The 15,020-nt window shown below is 37.5% G+C and overlaps 1 protein-coding gene across 2 annotated transcripts in view; it reads left to right on the forward strand.

Moving 5' to 3' along the window:
* The window catches only part of usp7 (ubiquitin specific peptidase 7 (herpes virus-associated)), a 116,649-nt gene that overhangs the window by 23,351 nt on the left and 78,278 nt on the right, over positions 1-15,020 (forward strand). Inside the window, exon 1 of one of the 2 annotated variants that reach the window (XM_039774567.1) lies at positions 13,717-14,798. The exons of the other annotated variant lie outside the window; for it this stretch is intronic. Coding sequence (XP_039630501.1) covers positions 14,729-14,798 — 70 coding nt within the window. The 5' untranslated portion in view covers positions 13,717-14,728. Of the gene's footprint in view, positions 1-13,716; positions 14,799-15,020 lie in introns of those variants that run through there. 2 annotated transcript variants of the gene reach the window in all.

A 15,020-nucleotide genomic window follows, 5' to 3' on the forward strand; every position in this document is an offset into this window, starting at 1 on the left:
CTCAAGTCATCACTCAAGACAAGTCAGAGTTGGGGGCGGAGCTGGACAATACTCACCTGGAAGGAGGGCCTGAGAGGAAGATTTATATTGCTGTGCTCTGCAATGCTGTGCTGAATTGTACTCACAAGAGACAGCACTGTTAAAGATAATCCAAGGAATAAAAGTATGTGTTTTGAACCAAGGACTGTGCTTGTACAATTGTAAATGGTGTTTGCTGTTGTGGAGCCACTAGTGGTCATAATATCAATATTAAAAATTAAAAGAAACTACCTATTAAAAATTAATTTAAAAAGGAGTAAAGTGTTCAGGGAAGCAGTCTTAATAAAAGCTTGGACAATTATATTTACTTATTGCTTGTTTTATATATAAATATATGCCATGTCTCTAAAGAACCAAGGTATATAATAGTATATATTATAATATATAATAGTAAATATTAGTGTTTGTTGAAAGTCCCATGTATACAAGGGTTAAACTAACTTTGAATGGGATGCTAGTCCATTAATGCACACATTCATGTGTACTTCCATATACAGTGCCAAGGTGTGAATTAATTTAAGATTATTGAGATTAAAGGAAGAATCTTTATTGAAATTTAATGAATGTGAAGCACACACACACCAGCCATAGAACCAATGTGGCATCCTACGAAAAAGTAATTTTACATTATACAGTATAGCAAAACCAATGGGACATTCTGGATTTATACAATAAATACTGTACACAAATAAGAAACCATCTTGCAATTAGCCTACTAATCCAAATACAATGGACGTTCTAGCCTTCAATTAATGAACTGGACAGAGTTTGAGAATATCAGGTTTAATGGATTAAATGTAAATGATATAGCACTTACTGCATTAATTAATGGTGTTTACCTTATTTTTTAATAAACTCACAAAAGTAAGCAAAAGTGGAGAAACATCACTTGTTATGTTTCTAAGAAAGTGCCCTGCAAAACATGCTGCAGTCATGCTTCTGTTGCCAGTCTGCCAAGTTTCTGGGTGACTAGGCTCCAGTTGTCTGTTTCTTCCTGCTTCATTTTTCAGTGCTAGTCAGTTAGGTACTGTTATCCGGTATGTAGTGTCCTTGTTCATTCAGCAGATGCCTGGATTTGCAGTGAGAAAAGATAGTGTGCAGTTCAGCACTAATATTTGCTGAGATCTGAATACTGTTGGCCAGTCTGATATTTTGATTTTTTTTTGTCTCTTGTCCTGGAAGATCATGATACATGCTGTACACTCAATTCAAGCTCTAAAAAGTTTATTTTTCCTCCACTGAGCATCAGCCTTGTTCCTAAAGTTTTTCATTGCAAACTCTCGGATTTAAATAAATATGCCATCTGATTATGTGTCATGAACTGTTCAGCCTTTTTTTCTAATTCCCTTATCAAATTCAGAGTCAGGAAGTTTGTATTCTGACATAAATGGGCACAAGAGCAGAATCAGCTCCAAAGGGTGTCATCTGTAAACAATCAAATTAAAATGTAATTGGTCAGCAGAGCAAAGAAAGGAACTAGGTCAGTGCTGGCAGACTAAGGTTTTCAGCGGCACACCAGCTTTGACAAGGCTTTAGTGACCCAGGCTGAATAATTCAACAGAACAAAACACATGAATGGTATAATAATAACGACTAGAATGAATTTTACAAAGAGGGGAAGATGATTCATTCCATCAAGCTAGCTTGCTTACCTAATGGCTAAGTTATACCAATATATCATCCAGATATTTTTAAAAGCTGACACTGTCCCCACTTCAAGCACGTGCCTTGCTAGTATTTTTTTTTCTTTCAGATTCTGATAACCCCTTGTATGAAGAAGTATTTTTTGAACTTTGTGAAAATCTTCATGAGCTTTAGATAAGATTTTAATCTAGCGATCTACATTGCCCTTAAAAATTATTCAGACCCCATCACATTTTTCACATTTTATTATGTTGTAGCTTTATGCTGAAATCATTTAAATTATTTTTTCTCTCATCAAGCAATGCTCAGTAATCCATAATGACAAAACAAAACCAAGATTTTAGAAAACTGTGCATATTAACTAAAAATAAAAAACTGAAATATCCCATTCACACAAGTACCCAGACCCTTTACTCAGTAATTCTTACCACATCCAGCCTGTGGTAAGCTCAGAGATATGTAGGTGGATGAGTGGTGCACTCCTACAAGTACTTAGGTATTCACATCAATGACAGATTGCACTGGTCTCATAACACAGGGGAAATATACTGTATACGAAAGGACAGAGCAGGCTCTTTTTCTTCTTAGGAGGCTGCATTCCTTTAATGTGGGTAGTGACATCCTTCACATCATCTACAACACTGAGATGGCCATTGCAATTTTCTGTGCTGTTGCGTGCTGGAGCTGGTAACATCACTTCAAGAGGGTAGGCTCAGTTATAGGACACATTCTGGAACCCCTGGAGGTAGTAGAGTGGGAGAGAATGAAGACATCAAAAATGCTGCACGTCCTCTCTTTGACACGCTAACACTGAGGGCTTTAAGCCAACAAATTATTTAGCAGATGTGTGTCAAGAAATGCCACTGGGGCTTCTATATACCAGGAGGCAATACATCTGTATAATTCCTCTCTGTGACTGTAACTGCCAAGTGAGACGTTTTCACTCTTTTTATTTTTTTCCTTTTTAATCATTCTGGTGTGTGTTCAGACCATAGTGTGTATGTGTGTATATATTTGTTTATCTACTAGGGGGTTCGCCCCCTGCTTGCTTCACTCGGCTACGCGCCAGCCACTTTGCGTCTCTGCCACTCACGTCGTGAAGAGGGGGGCTGAACGCACATGAAGGAAATGCGGGTGTTCCTCCGAAATCCACTCTTAAACGGTGATACAATGGAAAACAAATATAGAACACAATACCATTAAAAAAAAACATAATACCTGTATTATGTGCAATAAAAAAGAAAAACACTATACTGAAGAAAAAATACCCTGGAATATGAACTCACATACTGTATATATAAAGTAGGAGGCAAGACAAGATGAAGTGTTGAGGCACCTCAAAGGCGAACCGCATATAATTAATGGAGAAAAATTAACAAAAGATAGCAAATTTGTTTTCAGTCTTTTCAGACTGGAGTCAAATAACAGACTGACTCAAAATGGTGGGGCAGCCCCTTAAAATGAAACTAGATTGGAGGTGACAGGTCCAGGAAACTGTGATCCAGAAGCAACACCACTGGGGCTGCTGGTCATCTGATCTGTAGGGGATCTGCAGCAGCACCAACACTCATCTCTAGGTCAAATTACCATTAGTGAATCCTTCAAGTTGCCTCCTAAGTGCATGTGTGTGGCAAGGTATAAAAATGTTTTTATTTTTTATATGTTACTAGGGGATTCTCCCCTGCTCGCTTCGCTCGCCAGCCACTTTGCATCTCTGCCGCTTGCGTTGTGAAGAGTGGGTCTGAATGCACCCCAAGGAGATGAGGTTGCTCCTCCAAAACCCCCTTTTTTAAAAAATAATTTTATTGTAATCATTCCATACAAATCGATCAATTTTTTACAAAAAATAGGATTCAGATTGAAAAACAAGTCGACCCCAAGTCGGGCAAAACTTAAGGCAAGTAAACATACCTAAATTGATGAGTTTAACAGACCAATAGAGATGAATGGAGAAGAAAAAGAAATGAGATAATTGCTTCCTCTGTGCTTTAAGAGCTTATTTTATAATATTATTGATTAGATCCTGCCAGGTTTTGAAAAAATTCTGTACAGATCCTCTAACTGAATATTTGATTTTTTTCCAATTTCAAATAGTATAAAACATTGGTTTCCCACTGACTTAAACGAGGAGAGTTAGGATTCTTTCAGTTTAGCAAAATAAGCCTGCGTGCCAAAAGCGTAGTGAATGCAGTCTCAGTTTGTTTGTCCTTCTTCACTTTAAACCAATCTGGAAGAACACCAAACAGAGTTGTTAATGGGTTATGAGGGATTACGACACCAAGGCTGTCTGAAAGGCACTTAAAAATTTTGATTCAAAATGATATTAATTTGGTGCAGGCCCAAAACATGTGACCTAGTGAGGCTGGGACTTGATTGCAGCGTTCGCAGGTTGGATCTTGCCCTGGAAACATTTTGGACAGTTTTAGGCGAGACAGATGTGCTCAATATATCATTTTGAGTTGAATAATGATATGCTTTGTGAATATGGAGCTTGAGTGAAGTCTCTGCATTACTACCTTTTACTACCTTCCACTCCTTCTCTGATATATTGATTAAGAGATCTTTTTCCCATTTTCCTCTTAGATCTTTGAGAGGGAGGGACTGTAAAATAATTTTATATATTGCAGAGATGGTGTCTAAGTCCTTGAAATTGAACAATATTTTTTCCAGAATGGACGAGGGTGTAAGATGAGGAAAATTAGGCAGGTTCTGTTTAACAAAGTTCCTAATTTGAAGATAGTGAAAGAAATGTGTAGCTGGAAAGTTACATTTGGAATGTAATTGTTCATAGGATGCAAAGATGTTGTCTATATAAAGATCTCTAAGCAATTTAATCCCAAATGTTTTCCAGTTATTAAAAACTGCATATGTTTGCGAAGGTTGAAAGAGGTGGTTCTCTTGCAGAGATGCCACAGATAAAAGCTGCTCCATCTTAAAATGCTTTCTGCATTGGTTCCATATTCTGAGTGAGTGAAGCACAATTCCCCCCTGCTCGCTTCGCTCGCTAGACACTTTGCATCTCTGCCACTTGCACTGTGAAGGAGATGCGGTCGCTCCTCCAAAACCCCCTCTTAAACGGTGATACAATGGGAAACAAGTAGTTTTTTTTAACCTCCTCTTTGCTCGATCAGCTGCTGGCTTGCTGCTGCTGCCGTGCCACGTGATCTCTTTCTCACGTGGTGCTTCGAACATTTAAAAGCCTGTACAGCAGCTGTCCTACTTTTTGTGTTTTATTTCCAGCCCCGGGTGTGGTTAAATCTTTTGGCACAAAGTCCAATCTCGTGAGATGCGAGTTCTTGATATTTTTTAGTTTATGATTTAAAAATGGAATAAGAATCTGAAAATCTAACAACATCGCGTTAAAGTTGGATAAACTCTGAAAAGAATGATACCAAACATATAAATGAAGGTTTTAAAATAAGCCCAACAAAACCGTGACATAAAAACGTCACCATAGCACTTTTAGGCTTAGAATTTTATATATATATATATAGTAGATAAAAAAGATATTTTGTTTATGAATAATTGTTTCTTAATCTTCAGCCATACTTCATTGAAGCAGCTCCACTCTAACTCTAGCTTATGTGTTGCATAAAGCATAATATAAATGATTGTGAGAATGGAGATATTGTATGTGAGTTTGTGTCCATACATTTTAAGTGCTAAAATATTGTGAAATAGATACTTCTGGAAAAATCAGTACACATCATTAGCAGGAAATGCATTTTTATAATACTGAGTTTCTTATATTTTTATTTTAATAGAAAACTAATATAAGAGTCAGATGTGCTTCAAGGCCACACCTAGATTTGATGGGATTTTACCAATTGTACTGAAAGAAATAATAGATGCCATTTATAGGCTTTCATTAGGCAAAAAGAAAAGAGAAATACCTGAGGACTGGAAAGTTGCAAATGTGACTACAATCTTCAAAAAGGAAGACAAAATGGATTCTGGTAATTACAGACAAATGAGTCTTAATTCTGTGCCATGGAAAATTATGGCAATTATAATAAGAAATAAGTTAGAAAAGTACCTATGTGAAAAAACATTCTAAATAACAGCCAGCATGGATTTATAAGAGAAAGATCTTGCCAAACAAATACTTTAGATTGTTTTTGAACAGGCAACTGCAATAGTTGACAAAGGGCAAAGCATACAACATAATTGACTGCTATTTTCAAAAAGTCTTTGACACCATTATTCCACACTGAAAATTAATTCTGAAAGCAGAAACTGCAGGCATGAGAGGTAACTTACAAAACTGGATCTCAACTGGCAGGAGACAATCAATCAATCAATCAATCATTTATTTATATAGCACATATTCATACAAAAAAAATGTAGCTCAAAGTGCTTTACAAAATGAATAGAGAAATAGAAGACACAATAAAAGATAAACATAAGTCAACATTAATTAACATAGAATAAGAGTAAGGTCCGATGGCCAGGGTGGACAGAAAAACAAAAAACTCCAAAGGCTGGAGAAAAAATAAAATCTGTAGGGGTTCCAGACCAAGAGACCGCCCAGTCCCCTCTGGGCATTCTACCTAACATAAATCAAACAGTCCTCTTTGTATTTAGCGTTTTCATGGAAGGACCTGATGATGATGGTCACGTAGACTTCTGGCTTTCAGTCCATCAATGTTGGTGCATCATGATGCTTTGAGTAGGTGGTGGTGGCGCAGGCCGCCACCAAAGAAACCGGAAAAAGAAACAGAAGAGAGAGTAGGGGTCAGTACGGATTTTAGAGCCACCATGAATAGTTATTATGAAGAATTGAACATACAGAGTATCAGTATTAAGTTAAAGTGAAGTTATAAAAGGCCATGTTAAAGTAATGTGTTTTCAGCAGTGTTTTAAAGTGCTCTACTGTATTTGCCTGGCGAATTCCTATTGGCAGGCTATTCCAGATTTTAGGTGCATAACAGCAGAAGGCCGCCTCACCACTTCTTTTAAGTTTAGCTTTTGGAATTATAAGGAGACACTCATTTGAAGATCTAAGGTTACGATTTGGAATATAACGTGTCAGGCATTCCGATATATAAGATGGAGCGAGATTATTTAAGGCTTTATAAACCATAAGCAGTATTTTAAAGTCAATCCTGAATGACACAGGCAACCAGTGTAGTGACATCAAAACTGGAGAAATGTGTTCGGATTTTCTTTTCCCAGTTAGGATTCTAGCAGCTGCATTCTGCACTCGTTGCAAATGATTTATGTCTTTTTTGGGTAGTCCTGAGAGGAGTGCGTTACAGTAATCTAGTCTACTGAAAACAAAAGCGTGAATTAATTTCTCAGCATCTTTCAATGATATAAGAGGTCTAACTTTAGCTATGTTTCTTAAATGAAAAATGCTGTCCTAGTGGTCTGATGAATATGCGATTTAAAATTCAGATTACAGTCAACGGTTACCCCTAAATTTTTTACTTCCGTCTTAACTTTTAATCCTAGTGCATTAAGTTTATTTCTGATAACCTCGCTGAATCCATTATTGCCAATTACCAAAATTTCAGTTTTCTCTTTATTTAGTTTGAGAAAATTACTATTCATCCATTCAGAAATACCAGTAAGACATTGTGTTAGTGTATCGAAAGAGTCGGAGTCATCAGGTGCTATAGATAAGTACAGCTGTGTGTCATCAGCATAGCTGTGGTAGCTCACGTTGTAACCTGAGATAATCTGACCTAACGGAAGCATATAGATTGAGAAAGCAGCGGACCCAGGATAGAGCCTTGTGGAACACCATATCGGATATCATGTGTCTTTGAGATTTGATTACCACAACTCACAAAGAATTTTCTCCCTGCCAGGTAGGATTCAAACCAATTTAAGACACTGCCAGAGAGGCCCACCCATTGACTAAGGCGATTTCTAAGAATATTATGATCAATGGTGTCAAATGCAGCACTCAGATCTAAGAGGATGAGAACAGATAAATGGCCTCTGTCTGCATTTACCCAAGTCATTTACTACTTTAACGAGTGCAGTTTCTGTACTGTGATTTGTTCTGAAGCCTGACTGAAAAGTATCAAGAATAGCATGTTTATTTAGGTGGTCATTTAACTGCATAATGACTGCCTTCTCTAGAATTTTACTTAAGAAGGGCAGGTTAGAAATGGGTCTAAAATTTTCAAAGGCAGAGGGTCAAGATTATGTTTCTTAAGAAGGGGTTTAACTACAGCAGTCTTAAGACAGTCTGGAAAGACCCCGTATCTAATGACAATTTACTATGTCCAGAATATTGTCAATTAGACGCCTGATATTTCTTTGAAAAACCTGGTTGGTATTGGGTCAAGGACGAGGTGGAGGGTTTCAGTTGAGAGATTATACTATGTAATTCAGGTAAATCTATCCTGGTGAAAGCATTTAATTTGTTTATAACGGAGTACCGGGGCTTTGGAGGTTCTGCAGTGTTGGGAGATATACTATGTTATCTCTAATATCATTAATTTTTGAGTGAAAAATACAGCAATGTTCTCACAGGTTTCACTGGAAGTATTCTGGGGCATTCCTTTGTGTTACCTGGGTTTAACAGACGTCAATTGTTGAAAATAAGACTCTGGGATTACTAGCATTGTTATTTATAATATTAGAGAAATAGCAGCGCCTCTCAAGACGGACAGTGTTATTGTATTCTGTTATTTTAACTTTTAATATTTCATAGTGGATAGTTAGTTTAGTTTTCCTCCATTTACGCTCAGCTCTACGACATGTTCTTTTAAAATCAGACACTCTTTGGGTCTTCCATAGAATAACAGTACTAGAGAATTTTTAACTGTCTTTTCAGGTGCAACTATGTCAACAGCAGTTCTTACTTTAGAATTAAAGTTTTCCACTTTACTATTTACATTATCCTCGCTATTATAGCTGGCATTATAAACGGACTGATTGCTTAGAATAGTTGTAAGCTTTAAAGCTGCTGATGAGTCAAAGAAGCGTTTTTTAACAAAATGCTTCTCATGAGCGTTTTCTATCTTTATTTCTATATTAAATAGTAGAAGGAAATGGTCTGATAGACCGATATCAGTGACCTGCTTTATATCAACTTTAAGTCCTTTAGTAATCACTAAGTCTAACGTATGACCTGCTTTATGTGTAGGCTGATTTACGAGCTGCCTCAAATCAAAAGAGTCCAGGAGGTTCATGAATTCCTTTACCTTTTGGTCACACTGATTGTCGACATGAAAGTTAAAGTCGCCGACTATTAAGAGTGCGTCATAGTTTGTAACTAAAATTGACATTAAGTCAGAGAATTCCTCAAGGAAAGACGCGTTATATTTAGGAGGTCTATACACGGATAATACGAGAACGTGAGAATCTCCATGAATAACAACGGCGAGATACTCAAAGGACTTAAATTTACCAAAACTAACATCTTTACATTTTAATCGGCTCGAGTAAATGTTTGCCAAACCGCCCCTTTTTCCCCTGGCGGGCCGCACGAGGAAAACTGTAATCCGGAGGCGCAGATTCGATTAAAACTGCCGCCCCATTGGAATTAAGCCATGTTTCATTTAGCGCAATAAAATCAATGTTTCTATCACTAATAAGATCGTTTATAAAAAATGTCTTGTTAGTTAAAGCTCTAACATTTAATAGTGCCATATTTAATGTTTCTGAAGGGCAGAGCTGAATTTTATGCGTGTTATCGGTAATCGGAACAAAAATTAAGTTATTTTTGTTAACGCCGCTCTGTGTGTACTTTTTATGTAATCTACAATCCGTTTTTATAGTCTTAATGCAGTGTTGATCTGAAGTAGTAATTTCAATTAAATTATTGGTTTTTGCCGCACTGCCTAGATTTTTTACGTGCGTTAAGATTTGTTATTAGATTATTAATGATGTGCACTTTAACGGAAGACTCTGTTAAGCCATTATGTCCTATCAAACCAGTAGCATTACGTAAGGGGTTAGCAGTAGAAGTAGACAGTCAAGATAGACGAATTACCTTAGCGATGTTTTCGGAGAGGACCCGGGCGCCAAATCTATTCGGATGCAGTCCATCCCGCTTGAAGAAGCGCGGCCTTTCCCAAAAAAGATCCCAGTTGTCTATAAACCCGATGTCTTGATTCTCGCAGAAGCCTCTCAGCCAGGAGTATAGACAAGTGTAAAATGAGGTCATCAGTGGAGTCCCTCAGGGGACTGCCCTTGGCCCATTACTTTTTCTGATTTACTTGAATGCCAATATTTCATTATAGTTAATAAACGTCTAAAATGTGTAGATGATACTAAAATGGGAGCAATAGCAGACACTGAGGAGGCAGCAAAAACAACAAGAATTGGACAAACTTCAGAACACACAAACACTTGGAAATTGTTTAATGTAGAAAAGTGCAAAGTGCTACACGTAGACAAAAGGAACGTTAATTTTAAATACAAGATGGGAGATTCAGACCAACAGGAAGCAACCTCTGAAAAAGATTTAGGGGTTGATATTGACTCAACTTTTTCATCTTCTCGCTTCGCGCCAACCACCGTGCCCTCGCTACATATAAGCTCTTTGCGGTTCTGTCACTCGCGTATGAGGATGCGGTTGTACAATTTAAAAAATATATATATTTTCATGGGAATTGTTACATATGCATAATATAACTATTTTACATTGCAGCTGGTAATTAACCATATTAAAAAAGAGTAAAACATAATAATTTGAAAGTAAATTATTTCATGTTGCATTAGAGTTATCTGTTGCATAGTACGATTTCGTTCTGTTTGGCTTTGAAATTAGCACACAAATACTTTTGAATCTTACACTTTTACTGTAAAACCAGTAAAAATATTTTTTTAATAAAATTTTCGTCAATATCGCATTGAATATTGATTCCGTGTTTGGACTTTCATCGTGACAACGCAACGTAGCCTATAACTGCCCGCGATTGAATTTCATTTTTTTCTCTCTATTAAATAAAATGACTTTTTCGAATGTTTGGCTCTGAGATTTGTTAATTGTCTTTGCAAATGTTATTCTAATGAGAAACTGTTAGCGTTTTAATACGAAACGCATATCAAGATCTCCTTTTTTGTGTAATGTTATCCACGGAAGATGTACATTACCTTTCTTTTTGTACAGCGGAAGATCGGACGGTGTTAACGGCTATAGATATTCTTCGGGATTTTGTAATCGGATGTTTTCCATCTTCTGCACCATCACCACTAACATTTTCAGCATAGTCTATTGATAAGCATTTAGTCAATTTGCCATGTTACCAATCGACATTTTTGGTGTTAATTCGTTTGGCTTCATTGTTTCTCGGGGCTAGGATTGCCCGTGTTCACATTTTTTCTGTTGATAACCCTTCGTGATGGAAATTCTTCAATAAGATTTGGACATAATACATCTTCTTTAATTGGTAACTTAAAGTGTGGAAAAGGTTAAAATTTATAAGAGCTGAGAGAGCAGAAACTGTTAAAAATCTGTTAAAAGCATTCACACAAACGAGAGGTGAGATTACCATGTGCGTGGTTGAAAATGGTTGAGAGGAGGGCGTGACTTGAAAAAAAAAAACTCATGACCAAGGTCTCAACTTCTGGGACTTGAAAAAATCTCCCAAAAAGTCTTGTCTCATCCCAGGATTTTTTAATATAATAGTGACTCTATATTGAGAAGTTGTTAAAATGGCAAGTAAAATGTTAGTTTATATTGTAAAAACTGTTGAACAAAAATTGGGGGATATTATGCTCAGACTATATCATGAACTATAAACCGCTTCTGGAGTACTGTATGCAATTCTGCCCACCAAGTTACAAGAAAGACATAGCAGCACTTGAAGCCGTGCAGAGGATATGTTGTACTGTGATGGACTCAGAGAATTAAACCTGTTTTGTTTTGAGCAGAGGAAACTATGTTGGGACCTCATCCAGGTTTTCAAACTCTTCAAGGGCATTGATGAAGGAGGTTTAGCAGTATTCTTTCACCTTAATGAAGAATCACGTACTCAGTTGAAATTAAGGGGCAGTGCATTTAGCACTAAAGCTGCATAACACTTGTTTATGCAAAGAGTTGTGTACATCTGGAACAAACTACTGAGGCATGTAGTTAAAGCAGAAGCCTTGACAACCTTTAAGAAGTATCTGGATGGGATACTGGAACAGCTTAGCTGTTAGCTTAACAGACAAGTTTGACGGACTGATTGGTCTGTTCTCATTTGTCAAGTTGTTTATGTTCTTATGTTAGTGAAGGACAACTGGTCATTAATCACCATCGCAAAGTGCAGGGACTGGCTTGGGCTTTGTAGTGGGGTTGTACTCTTTTCAAACTATTTCAACCCTATAACCATAACATTATGCAGTGCATATAACCTGTGAATGGAAAACATTATCAGTTATGTTTTTCCTTCACAATAAAATAGATGATAAAATTACATTTTGTTCACTGTCTCTCCATTCATTCTCTTCATCATTTTAATTTGATTTGCAAGGCCTGACATTTTCAGCTATTACCTGGATTTTCTTACATAAGAAATTTGTTAAACAAGCTTCTTTCAGTCCAGCAAGCTCATTTGATTAACTAAAGTGTTGTCCTCTCATCTGTTCCATTATATATTTTAAAAATATTTTATTAATATCTTCTCTCCCAAAACAGACTCAGGATTACCAGGTCAGAAGGAATACCTAAGTTTTTATTGGGAAATCAGGGCCATTGAAGGAAAATATGGGTAACAGTTTCTTGGGGGAATAAATGGGGAGGGGGGCAAAAATATAAAATGTGGGATGTCTTAAAAACTAAAATGTGTTTTTTTAATATGATTTTTTATTAATATGAGACGTGCCATTTCTCATTGCGATAGTTACATAAAAACCAAATGGACACAGGTACACAGACACTTATTAACTCTGCTACCTATCTGTGCACAGGTTGAAATCTAAGCAATCAACATATAGACCTCAGAATTAATATTTGTAGAGCACCATTTATTGGAATGTATTTTGTAATGCATGCAGTAATAAAATGCATTGTATATGTTATTTCAATAGATGGCACATTACAAACATGTGTAGCAATAAAATGACATTACTACAAATGCGTGTGATGTGCCATTTGCTGGAATTACAAATTCAATAATATGAGTCTGTTGTATGTCGTTTGGTAAAAGATTGTTAAAAGCAGTGTTAATGTTTGTGATGCACCATCTGTTGGAATGACATAGACATAGCAACAGGATGGACTCACATTCAGATACACAGACATGTATCCTTTTGGCATGTAAATGAATCTAATTGCATATTATAATTTGGCATAAACACTATTTGGAGTTGTCCCATTTAAAAGTAAAACTATTCATATCAGAGCACAGAACTCTGCATTTACATGTTTAGAGTTTACATGATATGAGAGATGTACTGTATATGTAAGACGTTCATTGAACTTTAATGTCATTAAAGAATACATCCACTGAGTTTATTCATTAGCATTGCCGTTTATCAAGTTTTTAACCTGTTTAGGATAACAAAGATTGCCCATCATTTGTTACTACTATTGTTCATGCAATGCAAAATCTGGCATTCTTTTGTATACTGTATATTATACAAGAATACACATTGAAAGTCCAAAGGCATTGTTAATCAGAATAGTTTACAATATTTTATTACAGCTGCGGTCAGAGTTAGTTTTGTGGCAAATTTTGCAACATAATTTACTTGCGCAAGAGAGAGAAAAAACAACTTTCTTTACAATGGGATAGTTTTCCGTTTTTGAAACAACTTTTTTGAAGCATGTAAAGTACTAAACAATACTTAAGAGGTTTAGTTTTTTAAGTTTCTCATGATAGGTTAAATTTGCTTGCTGAATGGGGTTATTTTGACTGTAATAGCAGGCAACCCTGAAGAGACAACGAATTTTAAAGATGCACACTTAAAATCTAGCGCTTCCTTACAACTGCAGAGCGCGAGGTCAAAAGCGCGTGGCAGCTGCTGAGGACGAGGACGATTACGTCGTCGGCGCCGCGGCGGGAGCGCGCGTCTGATGAGTGGCAGCGCCTCCCCGCTCGCCGTGCGCGAGAGCACTGTTTGGGTCTCCATGCGGATGTGACATTTCAGAGAAGAGCGCCGCCGCCATTTTGAGTTTTTTTGCCTCAAACTGAACATCACAAACAGAGAGGAGACGTGAACGACTCGGACCGGGACCGGGTAGAAGACAGGTCTACTGCGAATTAGCCTTCTTTTAATATAGAGGGAAAACCAATGTAACTACTTACATATATAATATATAAAGATCCTGGCTCTTGTAAAAAAGTGAAAAAAAGATAACGCTGGGGGGATAGTCCAAAGACATGCAATCTGTATGAAACATCGCTGGTGCACCTTCAGTTTGTTTTTGAATGGAAAGATTTTTTTCGCTATCTCAGAAAAAAAGAGGGACTCGCGGACAGGAGAAAGCAACTGGAATTTTGTGGAGATCCGTAAATATTGTTTACCTTCTTGCTAACGAACTACATCCAGTGCGCCTATGATTATTGATATTACCTTTTTGCTTTTTTGCCCTCTTCTGGAGAATTACAATTTAAAAGGCGCAGTATATTGCATTTCGGGTTGAGGTTTAGATCACCGCTTGGCAGAACATCGCTTCGGTGGGAGGTTGAGGAGTGTGAGGTTTATTTCTCCCTGCCTCGCCTCCCCTCCTTGCCCACATTTTCCTTGTATATTTTATACTGAGCATTGCTATAACGATCTTCTCGTTTTTGATTTCCTCTGTTAATATTTCACCTGTCTCCCCCCTTTCCCCTTCGTCCTCGGCGACTTGCAAACCCTCCAAGGCGTCGAGATTGGGCGAATAGCGAGCAAATACGTTCGCGTTTCTCTGCCCGCACCCCCAGCGGCCTGTCCCCCTCTACCCCCGGCGCTGACAGAAGGAAAGACCGAGGTTCTTGTTGAACAGGCCCAGCCGCCGCGGCTTGACCTGTCTCCCCCATCTCCTCTTCCTCATCCTCCGTGCCCTCGGACCCCTCAGCCCCAGCCCCAGTCCCGGACTCGTTCCACACCGGATCCAACTTCAGAAAACCCCGAGGGAAACGAAGACAGCAACCAGAGCCATCAAGCTGCAGATATGAACCACCACTCGCAACAGAAAGCTGGAGAGCAGCAACTCAGCGAGCCCGAGGATATGGAGATGGAAGGTAAAGGCCTCCTTGCCTTAATTTTATTTTAATTATTAGCCATGTTAAGCCTTCTGAAAAGTATTGTTAAAGGAATTACATTGTTATTTTCAGTTGAAGCTTGGGAGTTTTCTAATACGTAAAGTTCTTTAGAATTCTGGGAGGGGACTCTTTTATCTTTTTTTGTGTTAATAGCGTTTTCATTGACAAACAATTAAAATATAATCGATGTCATTACAGACT

Source organism: Polypterus senegalus, chromosome 13 (assembly GCF_016835505.1).
Source record: "Polypterus senegalus isolate Bchr_013 chromosome 13, ASM1683550v1, whole genome shotgun sequence".
In the NCBI taxonomy this organism is placed as follows: domain Eukaryota; kingdom Metazoa; phylum Chordata; class Cladistia; order Polypteriformes; family Polypteridae; genus Polypterus; species Polypterus senegalus.